Raw genomic sequence first — 21,886 nt, 5'->3', positions numbered from 1 at the left:
TCACAATTGCTGGTACCCGTCTGTCACAAATCACTCCTGACACTCTTCTCCACTGATTCCACCCTGCTTGGACTCTATTCTTCACCACTGTTCCACACTCCCCGTTACTCTGTACTGTTGATCCCATGTATTTAAACTCATCCACCTTCGCCAACTCTATATGTATATACTTAGAACTAATTATGAATTTCTTTACAAAGCAACCAGCATTTAAAATTAAAAATATCATAAAATTAAAGTCTGCTGTAGGTATATTAATAAATGTGAAGACTTTCTTACTTGCCAAAATCTTTGCTGAACAACAGTTCCACCGTTGTAAAGTAATGCCAAATTGCATACATATGTACAGTATATTTCTGCATGAGTTTCAAGAATTCTGTAATGCACCTTTTTTATATCTGCTGCCTCGCAGTAAGGTGACCTGGGTTCGCTTCCTGGGTCCTCCCTGCATGGAGTTTGCATGTTCTCCCCATGTCTGCGTGGGTTTTCTCCGGGTGCTCCGGTTTCCTCCCACAGTCCAAAGACTTGCAGGTTAGGTGCATTGGCGATCTTAAATTGTCCCTAGTGTGTGCTTGGTGTGTGGGTGTGTGCCCTGCGGTGGGCTGGCACCCTGCCCAGAGTTTGTTCCTGCCTTGCACCCTGCGCTGGCTGGGATTGGCTCCAGCAGACCCCCGTGACCCTGTGTTAGGATATAGCGGGTTGGGAAATGACTGACTGACCGACCTTTTTTATATTGGGTGAATTCTATTTTGAAAGATTAATCTTTACTTTACAAATTGTGGAATACATTCAAACCAATGGTGTTTTGTCATTGGTCTCCTTTTATTTTTTCAAGCATTAAATATTAGCATTTTTTTACCTTATTTTCTAATCGAAAGGCATATATCTAGTTAATAATGATAAAAAATGTGGACTCATAAGTAAAACAAAAAAATGGCAACTCTGTGCTGTTGACTTTTGGTCTGGATACAGTCTATTAAGTCTGCAGTTACAAGGACTCAATCTTCCTTAATCCAAGACGTCTTGAGGTGCAAGGATATGTATAGAACAGTACAAAAATATTAGGCAGTTGAGCCAGTTCACAAAAATATTTGTTTTAGACACGTATTTGATATATATCTCTAAAGAAACTTGCATGTTTCAGAGATCACAAGATTTCTTTTGCAAAAAGCAAAATTATAGATATTCAAATATATCTCTAAGATATTAGAGGAACTACCATATGAAATGATGATGTTTGAGAAAAAAAAACCTGAGATCTTTGTAGGCAAATAGACCAGTGCTTGACTAAGAAAATTCAACAGACAGGTACTAATGATCAGTGACATCATGTGTATGCTAAACTAATAAAATTAAGTGAATAAAACTGAGCAAGTGCCAATCATTCTAAAAAGGTGAGGTTGCAGATGTGGCATTTTGACCTAGATCAAGGGCAGAAGTGAACATAGCAACAAGATATAAGGTGGTCATCCTGCAAATGAAGGTCTCTTGCAAGCAGAAAGTTTGTAGCAGACAGGTGTTTCTAGATGTGCTGACCAAGCTCTACAGAAGTACAAACGGACAATCCTGAGGACTTGGAAGTGCAGTGGTTGGTCAGAGTAACTGAGTGCAACAAGAACAAGAAGTTCAAGCCTACTTCCCATTGAAATTGTAGATTTCTAGTGCCACTACCAGCTCAGAAGTTGCAGAAACCAGTGAGATTACTGGCAGATACAGAAGCAAGTAAGATAGCCAGAGTCTGCAGTTGAACTCTGACAAAGTTTTCCAAGAGGCTTGGAACAGCCTACCTAGCGAATGCTCTCAGAAACTGCAAGTGGACCTAAAAGAATTGCTGGGATGCTCACGCCAAATATTGACATCATTTATATTTTTTATGTTTATTAAACTTCCTAGGAAATATGTCAAATAATTAAAAACTACTTTGTATGTGTGACATTATTTTTGAAAGCATTTCCACTTTAGGCTAAGACTTTTGTGTGTGTGTCCATATATATATTAATATATATATATGTGTGTGTATGAATTAGTTATTTCTTCTTCCAAACTTACTGGACATCCTGTATATTAATGATTCCCACATCTGTACCTTTGCTTTTGAGCCTTCACTTGTAAAATTAATAATTTCATTAATCACACTTCATATTTTCATACTTACATGAACCATAAAGAAATGAGGTAGTTTTTTGTTAAGTTGTTTTCTGTCTTTTTAAGGGACGTGAATATGTTGTCTGACTCAGAAAATCCACAACATCTGGATATCCAAGAACAAATAAAATCTGGTGCGTCACAGTTAGTAACTGTTTAATTTCAATGTTCTCAAACTGTCATACTGTGCCTAATAAGTATTTGTTAAAGTTCTGTCGTCACTATTACATAGACGTATGGTTAGTTGATTACACATTTGGTAATTATTGTTAATTTGTTAATTAAATCTAACCAGATTTTAGAACATGCTGCCTTTAATAACAATCTAGCACTGTATCTCATGGGTCATTATTAAAGATCTATTTTATTTCAAAGATACTTTCTTATAATATGATGCTTTTCTGTAAAGTCCCCCAATCAAGGCTGATGTACAGTTTCACAACTTTAGTATAATTGTAGATAGATAGATAGATAGATAGATAGATAGATAGATAGATAGATAGATAGATAGATAGATAGATAGATAGATAGATAGATAGATAGATAGATAGATAGATAGATAGATAGATAGATAGATAGATAATCTATTGCAATTAGAGTACAGTCAACTTATACTTACTGTCACAGATAGGTGACAGTATTGAACCAGATGATGCCTTATCCATTAAACCCATACTTCCTGGCTTGTTGTAAAATCCTAAAAGAACATACCTAAACAAGGCAGTCTACTTGATTCAAAATACTAATTCCAAAACTTTTTTATGGATATTGAATACGGTGGCTTTGACTTTATACTGCTAGTTTGCTAGTCCAGTTGCTCTTTGTGAAACTGCATAATTCAGTTAATGGGTCTGTGCTTCAGTTTCATGAAATATATATAAGCCATTGTGCTCTGATAATAAAGTGACTCATGTATGTACAATAAAAAAGTGATGGGTGTTTGCTTTATTGTTCAGTGGTTAACACTGCAGCCTCAAATCTAAAGAAGCCACGTTTGAATCTTTATCAGATAGTTGTCATTTTGGATTTTAAAAGTCCTTCAGACCGGTTTTTATCAGATGTTCCGGGTCCTTTCCTCTACTAAAACGTAGGCATTTTATGTTCACTAGCCACACTAAATTGCCCCTATGTGTTAGTGTTGTGTTTTGCATTGGAGTACTCTGTGCTGAACAGTTGCCTCATCCAGGGCTATTTTCTGACTTGAGCTCTGGCTCTCTACTCCTTGGTAATTGGCTAAATAGTTTAATTTATGAAGACAAAATGGAGTAAGAATACTCATGACTAGTATAGTACAAATACATAAGACCATAAAATGTTAAACTGATGAGGGTTTGACAGCCTTCCTCAGTATTGGTATGGCTAAGACCCAAACTTTTATTCAGTATTAACCATAAAAATTGACATGGCATAAGACAAATGGCTTTTTTATCCTGTGTACTTTATCTATTTCTAGGAGAAATTCAGAGGTCTCCAGGGGTTGATCCCAAGCAGCTGGCAGCTGAATTACAAAAGGTTTCTCAGCAGCAGACACCTTCTTCTGTCATATCAGGAACAGAAAAAGGGGGACATATTCACTCTGGTACCACTTCTGCAGCCTCAAGTGCTGTTCCCAGTCCTGGTCAGCCTGGTTCTCCTTCAGTCAGCAAGAAACGGCACAGCAGCAAGGTAAACACATTTAGAAAGAAGTCATTTTACCAAACAGACTGTAACATTCCCTTCATTGCTCTTGTACAGTTAGCTGATAGTGAAGATTCCCTCAATAAGCATGGTAAATGCAGCATATAAATAAAATGGATTATTATTGTGATTATCTCATCCAGATACTTTATAAAAATTGTCCATGTTTTCTTCTCAGCTACATGACTTAGACGTTTGTCCCAGATTCTTAAAATCCTTTGCGTTATAAAGTGATTTCTAACTTCTGTCTTGAATGCACACAGGTACAGTACATTATTCATCAATTAACTGAAAGAATTCTCTTGGATCAGCGTTTTTGGAATCTTTCAGAATTTTGAAGATCTGGACTTTTTTCCAGTGTAGGCTTCTTTGCTGAAAACTAAACAAGCCTAATTCCCTTAGCTTGTCAGATTAGGACAAATGATTTAATCTTATGCAACATTAGATTCTTCATTCCTGCACATGTCCAATTATCGTGTCTTTTTTATAGTGTGATGATGATAACAGCACATAGTAAGCCAGATTTATTTATGGTGCATAACCTATTAATAATATCCCAAAATGTATATCCAGAAGTCTAAAATTCACTAAACATTTTTTTTTGCTTTTTAAATGATTAAATGATTGCTTGGAGGATGAGATAATCCATCTTAGGTCAGAGTCACCCATCTTGTATTTGTAATTAAAATGAAAAATCTTCCTTTTGTCTGCATCTATTACTGTGTAGTTGTTCAGAGTCAAGTTTGTTTTCCAAGTATTCACCTAGTTTTGAAGGCCATTGGGTCATGGCCTGATTAGTGGAAGAGCAAGTTTGAATACTGTTTTATTGAAGAAAAGAAAGAAATCCCTTTGGAATTAGGCAAAAGTGATATCAAATTAGATAAATGTAGAAGACATCTCAAATGGGATAGGCTTTTATTGTGGAGGATCTGGCCATCTTCATGTTTACTGTATGGGGAAACTAGTAAGCTCAGCTGAATCAGAGGTGGCTCCAATGAGCACTTTTTTTTATCCCAGTAGATAGATAGATAGATAGATAGATAGATAGATAGATAGATAGATAGATAGATAGATAGATAGATAGATAGATAGATAGATAGATAGATAGATAGATAGATAGATAGATAGATAGATAGATAGATAGATAGATACTTTATTAATCCCAGGGGGAAATTCACATATTCCAGCAGCAAAAATATTAAATTAAAGAGTAATAAAAAATGCAGATAAAAAAACAGACAATAACTTGAATAATGTTCAACGTTTACCCCCTCTGGTGGAATTGAAGAGTCGCATAGTTTGGGGGAGGAATGATCTTCTCAGTCTGTCAGTGGAGCAGGACAGTGACAGCAGTCTGTCACTGAAACTGCTCCTCTGTCTGGAGATGACACTGTTTAATGGATGTAGTGGATTCTCCATAATTGATAGGAGCCTGCTGAGTGCCCGTTGCTCTGCTACGGATGTCAGACCGTCCAGCTCTATGCCAACAATAGAGCCTGCCTTCCTCACCAGTTTGTCCAGGCGTGAGGCATCCTTCTTCTTAATGCTGCCTCCCCAGCACACCACTGCGTAGAAGAGGGCACTCGCCACAACCATCTGATAGAACATCTGCAGCATCTTACTGCAGATGTTGAAGGATGCCAGTCTTCTAAGGAAGTACAGGCGGCTCTGTCCTTTCTTGCACAGAGAATCAGTATTGGCAGTCCAGTCTAATTTATCGTCCAGCTGCACTCCTAGGTATTTATAGGTCTGCTCCCTCTGCACACAGTCACCTCTGATGATCACGGGGTCCATGAGGGGCCTGGGTCTCCTAAAATCCACCACCAGTTCCTTGGTTTTGCTGGTGTTCAGTTGTAGGTGGTTTAAGTCGCACCATTTAACAAAGTCTTTGATGAGGTTTCTATACTCCTCCTCCTGTAGATAAACAGTTTAAAGATCCATGTCAGTTTCTTAATTTTTGACAAAACTTTCATTGATGAAGCACTTTATTTTGTAAAGTTCTCACCTTATTCAGCAACACCATTTACCAACAATATGATCAAAGTCATTTTTTCAAAGTCAGACTACTGATGATGGTCTTATTGGTTCTGATAAAAGAATTGTCTACTGCTTTAAACATTACAAATGGGAACTTCCATAATGAAAAGGCTTTGTTTCTGGTTATTGACTTCTGCTTGTTTAAGCATATTTCACTGTGAGATGGGACTAATAAATACATGAGGATAAAACAGTTTCAGTTCCTGTAAAGAAAAAATAAATAAGCCACTATCCTATTTTGGTTGTTTATCAAATCAAATTTTATTTGTCACATACAACTTATACATGAAGCACAATAAGAAGTGAAATGCATAGTGGTCTAACTACAATGACTGTTTCCAAGAAAGGGAAATAACAATACATGCTCCAGCAGACCTCCGTGACCCTGTATTCGGATTCAGCGGGTTGGAAAATGGATGGATAGATGATTTAGAAAAAATATTCAAATATCATTAATAAAATTTAAAATATGTGATAAATAATAAATATTAACCAGTTAAGTAACTTAGTAGCTTAAATAATGTTAGAAAGTTTATCAGTAGACCATCATGTAATTCTAGACACTCTCCTTTTTCAACATGTGAACAGACTGCATTAAAAAAAACTCCTCAGTCACTCTGAGATGGACTTTAGACAGTGGTAGTGTTTATGAGACCACAGTACAGAAAATAGGCTGTTGTTGGGATGGCTAGTGTCATAGATAAATTTTTCTTGTGCTGTCCCTACATTGTTTGGAACAGAGGTTAGGGAGTGCACACTGAGTGATGTGTTCAGTTGACTGCACAGCTCTCTGAAGAGCCTTGCAGTCCTGCTGCGTGCTATTTCCTAACCAGGTGGTGATACTTTCTGTCAGAATACTTTTGAAGCTCTTTTATATCTGGAAGGTCAATCTGAAATCCCAGAGGCATCTGAGGTGGTAAAGATGTTGTCGTTCCTTCATCACCAAGGTCTCAGTGTTTGGTCCAGATCACCTCCTCAGTGATGTGGACACTGAGGTATTTGAAACTGGCCACCTTCTCCATATAGGTGCTGTTAATACTGAGGGGATGGTAATGCATCTACTATTTTCTCCCAAATCCACTATGAGCTCCTTTGTCTTGCTGACATTCAGGAGTAGACTGTTGACCTGACATCAATGTGACAGACTCTCAGCTTCATCCATCCTGCACATTGTTGTTAGATATCAGGCCTGCCACAGCTGTGTCATTAGCAAAATCGAAAACAATGTCAGGCACCTGCAGCCATTCAGTTGAATGTGTAGAGGAAGTACAGCATAGGGCACAGAACACAGTCCTGTGGAGCACCTGTGTTGAGAATAAAAGATGACGAACTGTGGCCACCCACTTGTGGTGCTCATGCAGTGGCACTGTTGCACAGTTTCAGAGTCCAGGCTGTGCCAGTAACTATTTACAGTAATGTCTTAAAAATATATACAGTTCAGTGCATGAACATTAACAAAAACAAGAAAATAAGTGCATGTGCTACATACAATAATTAAAGTGACTCCATAAAAACAAAAAGTGAAAAATATTATGCACAAAGAAAATTATGAAAAAGTGAGTTACCCATGAATACAGTTTACTTCCACCGAAAAATATGTACAAATCGGTGTAAGCTGTCCTAACTAATATATATGGTAAAATCTCAATTATCTGTCAGGGTTCGGGACCAAGGCAGCGACATATAAGAGAAAAGACAGATAACAGAACAGCTACTTTAAAAATAATATACAGTAGATTAGTTTAGCGAATATTCATATTCATTTATTTACAAGAAAAGTAAATATATTCACAAAATATAGTATTAACAACATTACTTAATTTATATAATATTGTAATAACCAGAGAAACAGGCAAATACAACTCATAGGTACTGGAGTTTTCTTTTACTTGGAGTCTTCATTCAAAACAAACGGTGCTCTGTCTTATACTCCATTATCTGGGTTATAGAGCACATCTCCAAAACAATAAGAGAAAGCTGTCCCTATCAATGATTATCTCCTGCCACTCATATTCTCCCACATCAGTATTACTGAAGGTCACGGAATGCAAGTGAATAGAAATGAATCTTTAATCTTGTTTTAAACAGTTCAATTGTAGACGACTCCTTTATATGATAAGGTAAAGAGTTCCACAGGTGATGAGCAGCAGCTGCAAAAGCCCTGTCCCCCTTAGTTTTTCACTTGGTATGAGGGACAACAAGAGACAACTGACCAGAAGATCTAAGCACTCTAGATGGCTGGTGTAAAGCACACAATTCAGATAAATAGGAAAGAGCAAGCTCACATAAAGATTTAAAAACTAGCAACAAAATTTTAAAATCAATTCGAAAACTGACAGGCAGCCAGTGTAAAGAAGCTAATATTGGAGAAACAGAACCAGACTTTCTTGCCTCAACCAGAAAGCGAGTGGCAGCATTCTGGACCAACTGTAACCTGCATATCAGGGATTTGCTTATCCCAGAATACATCGAGTTGCAGTAATGAAGGTGAGAAAAGATAAAAGCATGAGTAGCTTTCTCGAGATCCCTAGAAGATAAAAAAAGGCTTGATCTTACCTAATAGACGAAGCTGGATAAAGCAACTCTTGACTACAGAATTAATTTGTTTTTCAAAAGAGAGGTTACTGTCAATGATAATACCAAGATTGCAGACTTGAGGTTTGCAAAAGACAGAGATAGAGCCGGGAAGTCCAAGACTAATTTGGGCTTTAGCTGATGGACCCACTATAAGCACCTCCGTTTTATTTTGATTCAGATCAAGAAAATTATTAGCCACCCAGGATCTCAGTTCAGAAAGACAGTTGTGCAGTTGATTCATTGCAGAGTTGCAGATAGGAATATAAACCTGTGTATCATCAGCATAGCAGTGAAAAGAAATATTAAATTTCCTAAAAATAGCTCCAATAGGGTGAAGGCATATAGAGAATAAAATAGGACCCAAAATGGATCCCTGAGGAACACCACATTTAAAAGGAGCAGTAGACGAAAAAGAGGAATTTAAAGTCACAGAAAAGTGTCTACCAATTAGATATGACCTGAATCAGTTAAGAGCAGCCCGTTTAAGCCCAACAAGATGTTCAAGCTGCAACAGCAATGTCTCACGGTCAATAGTGTCAAAGGCAGTGGACAGGTCAAGGAGGACAAGGACTGCAGCGCCACCTGAGTCAGTAATAATAGAGATGTCATTGAATACTTTAAGGAGGGCCGTCTCAACACTATGATAATGCCTAAAGCCCGATTGGTAGATCTCAAATAAATTATTGGAGTTAAGGTGATCAGCCAATTGATTATAAATAATTCTTTCTAATATTTTAGCCAGAAATGGCAATTGGGAAATCGGACAAAAATTGCCTAAAACTCCAGGATCTAATTCAGCCTTTTTTAGACAGGGACGCACCGCAACATGTTTAAAAAATGAGGGAACAACCCCCCTCACTAACAGAATCATTGATAATGGCTAGTAAAGGTGGACCCGGAACATCAAAGGCTTCAACTAAGAGGCGTGGTGGTACAATATCAAGAGGACTGAGAGTTGGTTTAAGGGTGTCAATAGTACTGTTTAACTGTGAAAGTGAGACAAAATCAAAAGATTCCTAGACAATGCCATGATTAACAGTAGGAAGTTCATAGCCAGTTGGAACAATACCACAGTAGATTTTATCAGTTTTACTGACAATGAATGAAAGAAACTGCTCACATTAAAGAACAGTACTATTTAATCCCATCACAGAATGAGGGTGAATGACCGCATAAATTGAATTAACTCTTTTAGGGCTATTTTTTTTTTTGTTTTGTTTCTTTTCTCCCAGGGCTGAATATTTTTCCAAAAACTAACTTTTTTAAAAAAAAAGAACACAAAGCAATTGAAATCAACAAAAAATATTTACTTTTGACAAATGTTACTGTCTTGCATGTTGTATGAGCCTGCATACTCTATGATTTCACATACATATCACATACATTTTACACAGCAAAGTCCTGCAAAGTCTGATCTCACTCAAAACAGACAATTTCAGTCATTGCCACATTGCACTGCTTACAATATGTGTTGCTTTGGTGCCTACTTTTCAATTGTCTGTTGCTGCACTTTCTCACATATATTGTTAGTGTGTACTGTAGAGAGACAAGTCACCCGTTTGCCATCGTGCCATGCCACTGCCACCAAGTTTTCTGCCGGCATGAAAACCGTATTGTCACCTCTTTTCATCTTCAGCCTGTCTGGCTTCATGTGTATCCTGTTCACCCTCACTGTGCCACAAGCTCCAATTCCTCTGCTCTGTAGCTCCATGAACAATACTGGGCATGTATAAAAATTGTCCAAATGTACACAACATGACCCAAATGTTCATAGCCCTGAAGCAGCTCCAGCACAACCTGACTTGTCAAGGGACAGTTCTCTCTTTAAAAGAAATACCCTAAGTTCTTGTCTATAAGCCGGACTCATGTATTAGCCGGAGACCAAAAATCATACGAATTTTTAAAATAAAATCGTATCATAGATAAGCCGGACTCATGGATAAGCCGAACGTACTATAACCTATAACTAATAGAAGGGAGGGAGGTCAGTGGTCTCAATCGCGCCCATTTAATTTCTTTAAGGGGGGAGAGAGTGTGAGATATTGCCGTCTCTCTCACTCCCCGCATGGCGCGGTTGGAGCGGCCGGAGCGCGTTCTTTCTGCTCTGCGCGTCGCCGAGTCAACACGAGCGCGTAGCGGTCATTTAAATTGTGATTTTATATGTAAGCATATTTAAATATATATCGCGGATTTCTGCGGACAATGGGTCTTTTAATTTCTGGTACATGCTTCCTCAGTTGGTTTGCCCAGTTGATTTCATACAAGGGACGCTATTGGCAGATGGCTGAGAAGCTACCCGGCTTACTGTTCTCTCTCTCTTGCGCTGACTATCTGTGATCCTGACGTATGGGGATTGAGCAGGGGGGCTGTTTGCACACCTAGACGATACGGACGCTCGTCTAAAAATGCTGAAAGATTATCTTCACGTTGCTATCTTTTGTAAAGCTGATTCCTGAAAAAACATGCTGCACAGTGCTTCGCATACTTAAAAGCTCGAAGGGCACGTATTGATTTTTGACTGAAAAACAAACTCTCCCTCTCTCTCTCTTTGTCTGCTCCTGACGGAGGGGGTGTGAGCTGCCGCCTTCAACAGCTTTGTGCCGCGGTGCTTCGCATACTTAAAAGCCAAACAGACATATTGATTTGTTTGCTTCACTGCTTTGAAGAGGAAGATATGTTTGCATTCTTTTAATTGTGAGACGGAACTGTCATCTCTGTCTTGTCATGGAGCACAGTTTAAACTTTTGAAAAAGAGACAAATGTTTGTTTGCAGTGTTTGAATAACGTTCCTGTCTCTCTACAACCTCCTGTGTTTCTGCGCAAATCTGTGACCCAAGCATGACAATATAAAAATAACCATATAAACATATGGTTTCTACTTCGCGGATATTCTTATTTCGCGGGTGGCTCTGGAACGCAACCCCCGCGATGGATGTATAAGCCGGACTTATGTATAAGCCGATATTCTATTTTTTCATTTTCACAACTTTTTTCCTTAGATAAGCCGCGGCTTATTGACAAGAACTTAGGGTACTTTCCTGTATATGTAATTACTTTCAGGCAGAAACCAGTGTTTGCTTCTGCCAGTACAAAATCCTTTATGCCATACTTTGTGGGCTTGTCTGGCATATATTTGCAGAAAAAAAGGTGTCCCTTTTATTTTATCATAGATTCATGCACAGACAAATGACAGACAGGCTGATAAAATTGTTTCTATGTTGGTTCCACAGTGTCAAGCAGGGGCTGAACTTTATGCATGGTGTTATAGCCTGGCTCACCCCATGGGATTTGCTTCTGTTTATTACAGAAGTGAATAAAACTTTGCAGCATCACGTACCTATCATCACGCTGCATAACCTGTCCAAAGCCACCAGGGGACAAAGCACGTTTGGACCAATGCTCCCTGAAGTTATATCATCAGTTCTGTCCCATCTCTATTTGTAATGCCACAGCGCGCTTCATCTCGTCTTTTGTTGTGGGTTTCCACTTTGAAAAACGAGAATGCGATGCAAGCGCAGCCCGTGATTAAAAAAATTTCTCTGCCTACCTGTTTGTCTCGTCTGACAGTAGCTGAAAAGCAGCATCGGGAGAGAGCAGCCTGAAGTAGTTCAGCAGCTGGTAATCTGTCGTGTCCAACAGCAAGCCATGCCATCTTGTGAAGTCCGGTAGCCAGTTCGGCTCCCACGGATCAATGTCTGTGTATTCCTCCCACGTGAACCTTGCCGTAGATGCATCGGCTGCGTGAATGCGCTCAGCTGGCAGCGGATCAGCTGGCGCGGCATTGGCTGGTGTCCAATCAGCTGATGCCGGCTTCTCACTCTCTTGTTCAATCTCCTGATCACTGTCAATAAAATCAGAGTCTGACTCCGCGATAATGCGCAAAACATTGTCTGCCGAGTGTTTTCTTTTCTGCTCTCACTTCGCTCCCTTGTGACATGTCGATGCCATCTTGCCATTGTTTACATTTCGCAACTCACGCACATGGAAGGATTAGTTGCCGAGTCAACGAGTCTAGCATTCCTCCAAGCACAGAGGGAATGCCTGCGACGTGACAATGAGTTTTGTCGCCATTAACAGCTGATTGTCGCCCTCTATCCCTGGATGTCGACTTTTGTCGACATTCGCCCTCAACCCCTCCTGTCGACAAAAGTTGACATCCACCCTAAAAGAGTTAAATAAGACTCTAGGATTCTTAGAATGACAGGATGCTAAATCAGTGAAGAAATCATGTTTAGCTTTCTTAAATGCAACCTGGAAGTTGAATAAAGAAGTCTTAAAAATCTGTTTGGAAACATCTAACCATCTTTTTTCCAACGCCATTGTAATTAACACTAGAATTACCACAGCCTACGAAAAAACGCGTAAATCCGTCCCACCTTAAATCGCGTCTTAAATCCGTTTGCACATCTCCGCCAGAGTCTTTTGTCATCTAAATGTGCTGATAAACAAAAGCTACTAGCAGCCAGCTATTCCATCCCCCCAGCGACGTAGAATGAACTTCTCCTAGCTCATGCCTTGCCTTGATTTGATTATCTGGGATTGAAGTGGAGTTTTAGAGTGGAAATAATTCTAGCGTTATTTGGAATACACGCATTTCATTTGTGTGCCGTTTCTATAATAGTAGTCTGTGCAAACACATTTTTAAAACAGAAACGTTTTTCATATTCTAATAGTAAATGACAAAATGTAGGCATAAACTATATAACGTATGAAGCCTGAAGTCCATATATCAAAGAAACACTTTCACAAAAGGTACAAATAAGAGAACACGTGCGCTTTTATTCAAAAATATAACTGCACAAAAAAAAAAAGTCGTGTTAGCATGCCACATTGACACTCTTACTACAACTGCCGTGGTGGTGTAATGGTATCAGTTCTTGACTGGGAATCAGAGGGTGGCGAGTTTGATCCCGCACAGCTCCACTTCGAGAAATGAACTGTTCTTATTCTTACAATTTTAGAATAACAACATAAATTTGATTTCAGTCTGTAACAGCCGGTGTAACTTATGATACTGGTAAAGGTTAGCTTTTTTTTTTTTTTTTAATTCACTTTTCATTCTCGCAGTCGCATTCAGAATCAATCCATACAACCACATCTGACATAAAGACACGCTATAGGTCTGCAGTGTACCATGATGCATACTACCTTCTTGAGATGGAGAAATTAAATCCAGTATCCAGCGCCCATGGACCAGGGATGGAGTCCTGTGCAGGAGAAGGTGGGTCATAGACGACTCGCAGGCATCTGGAATCCAAGCTCTGGGACTTGAGTCAGCGTTGTTTAACAACAATACCGGCTCTTCTTCCACAGCGGTGACAGGTGCGTTTGCGTCTCCGAGAGGCATTCAGCTCACTGATACAGGTGAACACCGGTGTCCAGGTGAAGAAGTCAGGAGATGAATAAAACAAAGGTGGAGGTTCAGATAATATCCCATCAGGAGATGAAAATTGAGAGGAAAGCAAGCAAGAAAATATGTATAGAATCACGATCATAGGACAGTGGCCTTTGAGATAAACTAATACATAAAAATGAAAACATAGATTAGCGTGATGAGTAGACGGCCAGCCACACCAGTCAGCGCCATCTTTACTTCACCACCACATTACCACATCGACCACATTACCATCAGTAGTTTCCATTTTCGACACGTTTTTTTCAGTTTTGTTAGCATCACACTTTACTGTATATTGATCACTGTTGTTCTTCCTACTCTGTAAATTGAAGCAATACTTGAAGCACATTTGCCATTTCATAAACATTTAATAATTTCAATTTTTTGTGATAATTCCAACACCACATGCATATGTTTATCAGCCATAACAATTTTTTTTTTTTTGCCATCACAATTAATGGAGACTGACGGTTAATTGAGTGACAGATAATCGAGGTTTTACTATACAAACTTTAAAGTTGTTCTCTTCTGCTTTACCTTTTCAGCAGTAAACAGCCCAGAAACTGGTCAAAAGATGACCCCTGAATGCTAGTTCATTTGCCTATCCAATCATTATTTACATCTTCCAGGGATCCCCCAATAGGAAACGATATTGAGTCCTTCCTTTCATTTCGCACATGTACTCATTTGCAATCAGATTGTGGCAGCTGCTTGTTCACCTCTATAGGTAAGCTGCAGAGTGAACTTTCTTTCTTAGCGTGCATTCTCTTTCTTCTGGCAGCCTGTTACTCGCCATGCTCTGCTCTTCCTTCTCACAGCACTTTGGGCACGTGCATTACCATTAGCTTCTGTTTGAAAGTGTGCCTGTGGATAAAATAGCGGTTTTGAACATGTGACACTGAATAATGTCTGCGGACTCAGATTATCAAACCACTTGAACCACCTGGGGTCTTCCTGTCAGGCAATTAAAAATCCAGCTGCACAATGAAGTGCTCAGGCACAAGTCCCTTTCAATGGTGAAAGCTTAGAGGTGTTTATTGTGTTAAATACAGAGTCTATAAATTTGCACATAGTTCCCTCTCTTGTTGTCCAGGTGGACTAGTACTGTATAAAGGATAAAGGTGATGACATTCTCTGTGGATCTACATTATATGCAGAATATAATGGATATCTTTTGGCAGAGAAGAACATATGTAATTCTTGACATGCTTTTTAAAATACTTAATTACTATAGGCACTAGTGTATAGTTATTTATTCAGGCTGGATGTGTTTTCTGAGGTACAGGGACAATGGAAGATCTTTTAAAGTATGTTGGTATGACAAACTGGGTTAAGGAGAGACTAAATATTACTTTGAACATTGGTAGAAGCTGATCAGCACAAATCTTGAAAAAATGTCCTGGAAAGCCATCTGGACATGCTGTCTTCCTGGTGTTCACTTTCCTGAAAGCTTTCCTTACATCGTGTTCCAAACAAAGAGAGCACTGTGTCCTCACTGAATGGTTCTCCCAATGCATATTTATTGGACTGTTGGCTGTCACTAGTGGAATTCATATCAAAACACTTGTAGAAGTTATTAAGCTTGTCTGCCACAGAGGTGTCTGCACTCACAGTGCTTGGAGTACTTGCTTTATAGTCCGTTATTGTCCACAGACTTTGCCCCAAACAGGTGCAATTGTCTTTTCACTTTCTCCCCATGTGATCGCTTCATGGCTGTCCTTAAATTTTATGAGGCAGCTTTGTAATCGTTCATATTCCTAGACATGAGGCTTGTGTTGTATGTAGAAGTGTGAGCATTTAGAGCATCAAGAATGGTTTTGTCCACCCAGTGTTTCTAGTTTGGGGAAGTCCTGATGATGACTTTTGGTGCCATTTCATTTATGAGAAACCTCTCGTAAATACCCTGATGCCTTCATCAGAGCTACCCTTGAACAATGCCCAGTCAGTAAAACTAGCTGCATCCCGGAGAATACTCTCTGATTGGTCTGTCTAACGTGCAACCTCATGCATGACTGGAGCTTCCTGCTTTAACTTTTGTTTGATTCTGGGCATAAGAAAGATGGCAGCATGGTTAGATTTGCTAAATGGAGGCAGGGTCTTTGTCTTATAGCCATCCTTAAGGAAATCTTTGAATGATTTAGGGCTATTGAACTTGAAAAGATTTCAAAATTATCATTATTTTCTTTCCATACTTAGTGATCACCAAAGTTAATTTTGAATTTTATTTGTATTTTTTTTTACTTGTGAGTTCTGCTATTAAGAAGTGGATTTCATTTATTACATGATAGCAGCTGCATCATTTTAAGTTATAATCCTGTGTCTCGTTAGGCTCCATGTCCAAGATTGTGGATACTTACTAAAAACATTCTTAATGCATTTTTGATTTAGAACTCTTGATTTTCAGACTAATTTTTGAATCTTGTTTTACCTTTGGTATTAGTGACTTTTCATTTCCTGGTTTATGAATTTGGCCTGTTATTTTTGACTCAAGATCCAAAATTTCATTATTACCTGTGTAAGTCTTTCAAAATCAAACCAGGCATAGCATTGTGTGTTTAATAATGTATTCAACAATTTATTTTTTTATGCTTGTTTTCAGCATAGCACTTTTTGATGGACTCACTTAGTTCTTTTCTGCAGTGCTATAAATGAAACAAATCTCCTTTTAAAATACAGTAAATTATAGCATATTTTAGGTCTTACTATTTGTTTTCATGTTCAAAATGCTGATTTATTCGAATTATAAAAATGCAATAATGACAAAGACCAATGAATAATTTTAGAAAAGCAATATTACTGTGCATACAATCTAATTAAAACTAAAATGTGCTCAAGTAAAGTCCCCACTTGGGGTAGGCCCAGAATATAAAGATAAATAGCCGCAACAAAAGTTACATTCACAGCTCTATTAAGAAAACTAAAAGTTTAACAAAAAGAAGAAAAAAAGACACTCAGCTTTAACAAGAATTCCTTGCTTATATTTCTGTAGTGTGGCTCATGTGGTGCTTTCTTACAGTCTTTGATAATTAGAAGCTCAATTTTTCCTTCAAATATTCTCATAATTCTTTTTCACGGCAAGCATTCTTCTCTCTTTAATTCTCTGCAATTGAGTTCTGAAAGGCATAGGAATGCATTTGCTAGTCAGTGCCAGCCAACCTGCCTCGCCTGTCTGTTGTGATCAGTGTGATTTAATTATTAAACAATTCCACTTCATGGATTTATACAGTTCCTAGGATTACTCTGTAAAAATCAGTCTATCCTGCTTTCAATACTGCATGACTATTGGAGTAGCAGTAGTATGGAAAATGGACACAATACAATCGGGGGAAGTTATGAAAAATCTAACATGAACACTTCAGTCACCCGCATTTAATTTAATAGTCCTCAATTAATGCTTGTCTTTAAGGTGCAGCACCATACCAGACCCACATGTTTTCATGTGTATAATAGATGTGCTTTTAAGAAGTGCCAAGTGACGACATAGGAAAACTGTTTCTTTATTTGGGTAATTATTTGAAATAATGAAATATAGGGATCCCTATATGTTTGATGAGCAGTTTAGTCATATTTTAAGTGCCTGAGGTTATACTACAACTGTTTCAACTTTTAGCAACTACCTTTTCTATCTATCAATTTATTTCTGAGTAGAGTGAGCTCTTAAAAAGTCTGAAATATTTTAATTATAGTTCATTTTTATATTTAACACATGGATATGCTAATCTTTCATTATATTGTCAGCTGACATTTTCTTCATATTCATCACCCACATAATACAGAATCTGTGACTGCTATATACTGTATGTCAAAAATATATTAGATTTATTGAAGGTTAAATATTTTACATTTGGAAGCTAAGAATGGCAATCAAAATATTTGAAAAATTGTACCTTAACACTTAAATACAGTAGCTAAAATCATTTTAATATGTTTTATTGCATTAATGAAGTAACATGCATCTGCATTAAAAAACATATACTGTAACTCTGAAAATATATAATGGATCATTTCCCTGTAAAGGTTATAGTGAGAAGTCAAGCAAAATGACACCTTTTATTGGCTAACTAAAAAGATTACGATATGCAAGCTTTTGAGGCAACTCATGCAATGAACCTTTCAATTAATCATTAACTGTTTATATTCTACATTAAGTGTACAAGTTGCACATAATGCCTGCTTTTTCTCTGTCATTAAGTCAATTGACCATTTAACACTTTCTACTAAATATTCCTCTTTGTTTTGCACTAATGCATCTTTAGCTAGGTAAGAGCTTGTTGTCTTCCCAGTCACTCAAGTCTTTTAATGTATGTATGCTTAAACTAATTTTGATTTTGAGTCAGAATTCAATATGATATTCCTTTAATGTCTGTAATATTCGGCTTTACAGAATTACATATATAGCAGTCAAGAGAATCCTATATGAATTATATTATATTAAGAAAGCTAAAATGTTAAGTTGCTCTTCAGACTTGATAGACATTCCTTTGGGTCAAGTCACCTCGAAGAATATACTGTATTTGTTGCTAGCTGAAGTTCTCCTTTTTCATTTGGGGTTCTGCATTCTTCTCTCTGTATGAGATCAAAGTGACATCATCTTTAAGCGTAGGTCTCTCTTGCCCTGGAGCTTCTCTGTCCTTCCTAATGGCAGCACATTACTCAATTTCATTTGTAATGGACACTCATTGATAATCATTTATAATATATATACTTTCTGACTTAGGCGAGCATTCCGTTTTTTCTCTTATGATAGTGTTGAACTGAGATTAGGTCATTTATGAGATGTACCATAACATTTTCAGACCAGCTTAAGCCATTAAATTTAGGAGGGAGGCTGAAGTACCTGTACAAAAACTTTGAAGAACAAGGAGAACATGAAGATTCCATATAGATAATATCTGTATGCAAGGTTTGAATCCAAAATACCAGATCCATGAAGCAGCAGTAATAGCCACTGTGCCACCCTAGCTTTGAGGTACTGTTTTAAAATTATAAACTGACAAAATGTAGCAGTTTTTTTTCAACACAGTTGATGTCAATTTATTTATAGCACACATTTAAAACAACATCAGTAGTGCTGTAGCCAAACTGCTTTACAATAAAATATACAATAAACATAAATAAAATAAATATAATAAAATACAATAAAAACACGATACAAACCAGAAGTAAATTGAAACAAACAAATGACTATAAGGAAGGAACCATCAGTATCACTGAAGGTCATGTAAAGCTAGTGAATAGAATGTGTCTTCAATGTCATTTTAAACAGTTCAATGAAGGTGACTCCTTAATCTAATTACATAATGAATACCACAGATGAGTTGGAGCAGCTGCAAAAGCCGTATCCCCCTTAGTTTTGCACTTAGTACGAGGCACAACAAGAGACAACTGACCGGTAAATCTAAGCACTCAGGATGGCTAGTGTATACCACACAATTCAGATAAATAAGTGAGAGCATACCCATGTATTTATTCGAAAACCAGCAGCAAAATTTTAAAATCAATTCTGAAACTAACAGGTAGCCAGTGTAAAGAGGCTAAAATTGGAGAAATAGAATCAAACTTTCTTGGCCTGATCCAAAAATGGGCAGCAGCATTCTGGACTAACTGCAACTGCATATCAGGGATTTGCTGATCCCAGAATACAATGAGTTGCAGTAATCAAGCCAAGGAAAGATGAATGCATGAATAACTTTTTAAAGATTCCTAACAGATAAATAAGTCTTAACCTTGCCTAAAAGTCGAAGCTGGAAAGCGCAACTCCTGACCACATAATTTATCTCTTTCTCAAAAGAGAGGTTACTATTAAAAATAATCCCAAGATTCTGAACATAACGTTTTCAATAGTCCCAAATTCAGCTTTGGCAGGAAGACTAGCTATCCGTACTTCTGTTTCATTTTGATTAAAGATCAAGAAAATTTTCAGCCATCCAGGATCTTAATTCTACAAGACAATTGTGTAGCCGATTCATTGCAGTTACATACAGGAATATAGACTTGTGTGTCATCAGTATAAAAATGAAAAGAAATATTAAACTTCCTAAAATAGCTCCTATAGGATGAAGATAAATAGAAAATAAAATATAACCCAGAATGGATCCCTGAGGAACACATTTAACAGGAGTAGTAGACGAAAAAGAGGAATTGAAAGTCACTGAAAAGTGTGTATCAGTAAGATATGACCTAAACCAGTTAAGAGCAGCCCCTTTAAGCCCCGGCAGATGCTGAAACGGCAACAGCAAGTTCTCATGGTCAATAGTATCAAAAGCTGCAGAAAAGTCTGGGAGGACAAGGACTGCTGCCCCACCTGAGTTGGTAATAAGAGAGATGTCATTAAATACATTCGGGAGGGCTGTCTCAACACCATGAAAACGCCTAAAGCCAGATTGGTAGATCTTAAATAAATTATTGGTGTACAGATGATCAACCGATTGATTATAAATAATTCCTTCTAATATTTTAGCCAAAAATGTCAATTGGGAAATTGGGGCGAAAATCAAGACAGGGTTGCACCACTGCATGTTTAAAAAAGAAGGCACAACCCCCTCACTAACAAACCCATTTATAATAATAAATATAATGCTGGACCCAAGATATCAGAAGCTTCCAGTAAGAGACGTGATGGAACAACATCAAGAGCATAAAAAGTAGGTCTAAGTGTGTCAATAGTACTTTTTTTGCTGTGAAAGTGAAACCATATCAAAGGATTCCAAAGCAATATCATGTCATAACAACTGGAAGTACCTAACAATGCCAGAGCGGAGAGTATTGATTTTGCTGACAAAGAATGAAAGAACTGCTCAAATGAATGAACAGTACTATTTAATTTTGTCTCCGAATGGGGGTAAATGGCTGCATTAATTGCATTAATTAAGACCCTGGGAAAATCTGTTCACATGTCCTAAATGCCTCCAGGAAGTTGAACGGAGATGTCCTAAAAATCTGTTTAGATACAGTCAGCCTGTCCTTTTTGCAATGCCATTCAGCCATCCTGCAGGCACAGCGCTGTTGCCATATGGTGTCATTAAGCCATGGAGCAGGTCTTCCCTTTTTACAGTGTATGTTGAAGGGAGAAATAGAGTCTAAAATCGTTTTACATGGTGAATTTAAAGCTAGGACAGAATCATCAATACTATCACACTGGCCTTGTAGATCAAGACTGGAAAACATGGTTTTAAATCCGATACAATAGAATAATTTAAAAAGCGAGAACAGCGTGGAGCACAGCTTGCAGTTGCAACATCATCAGTAATATTCAAATCCATGATTAGAGAAAATTGATCAGTAAAAGGAACATCACATATATCAATGTTATTAACTGAAATATCATGTGTAAGAGCAAGATCAAGTGTGTGACAAAGAGAATGAACTGGGGCATTAATATGCTAGATAAAATCAAATTAATCCAATAATGATAAAAAAGTCATTAACCAAAGGTTTAGATTGACAAGAAACATGTATGTTAAAATCGCCAATAATAAGTACTTAGGAGTAGAGTAATATCATAAGTATAAGTAGGAGAGCGTAATATCAGCTACAAACTTTTAAAAACAGTGGCGAGCCTTCCCCACCACTACGAGGCAGCCAAGGAGACTTCAAAAATAAATAACCAGGTAATACCAAGTCGCTCCTAAAACAAGAAGAGTTTCCACCATGTAGACAGAATGCAGACTATCCATTGTCTAAACTACAGTCCTGCATTGGGTCAATTGCCTATAAAACAAATGCTTGTACGTTTTGTTTTCGGACACTTTTAGTTATTTTTACAATACTGGGTGCAGACCAAAACTTTAAAAATGTGGACCAGGCTGGGAAAAAAAACAATATAAATCAAAAATATTGTTGGTTTCTGTTTTTTCTATTATTATTATTTTATTTTTTTCTCCAAAAGCCATGCTGTGTCTTCAAGGAGTGCCTGTGGGGCCAAGAAAGAAAGTAACACCATTTGCTCTGTTTTAAAATATGAAAGATATTTACATATTTGGCCAGGCACTTCCAATATCTTTTAAGACACATACTAGCTGGTGTTGTGAAGGCAAAATTAGGTACTTGGAAATA

General features: G+C 37.7%; 1 protein-coding gene across 1 annotated transcript in view; it reads left to right on the top strand.

Annotated features, from left to right (window-relative positions):
* The window catches only part of pclob (piccolo presynaptic cytomatrix protein b), a 421,215-nt gene that overhangs the window by 286,208 nt on the left and 113,121 nt on the right, over positions 1–21,886 (top strand). The window contains exons 13-14 of the mRNA XM_051920046.1: positions 2,212–2,279; positions 3,599–3,810. Coding sequence (XP_051776006.1) covers positions 2,212–2,279; positions 3,599–3,810 — 280 coding nt within the window. The remainder of the gene's footprint in view (positions 1–2,211; positions 2,280–3,598; positions 3,811–21,886) is intronic.

This window comes from Erpetoichthys calabaricus, chromosome 1 (assembly GCF_900747795.2).
Source record: "Erpetoichthys calabaricus chromosome 1, fErpCal1.3, whole genome shotgun sequence".
Lineage (NCBI taxonomy): Eukaryota > Metazoa > Chordata > Cladistia > Polypteriformes > Polypteridae > Erpetoichthys > Erpetoichthys calabaricus.
This window is presented reverse-complemented; position numbering and strand designations above follow the sequence as displayed.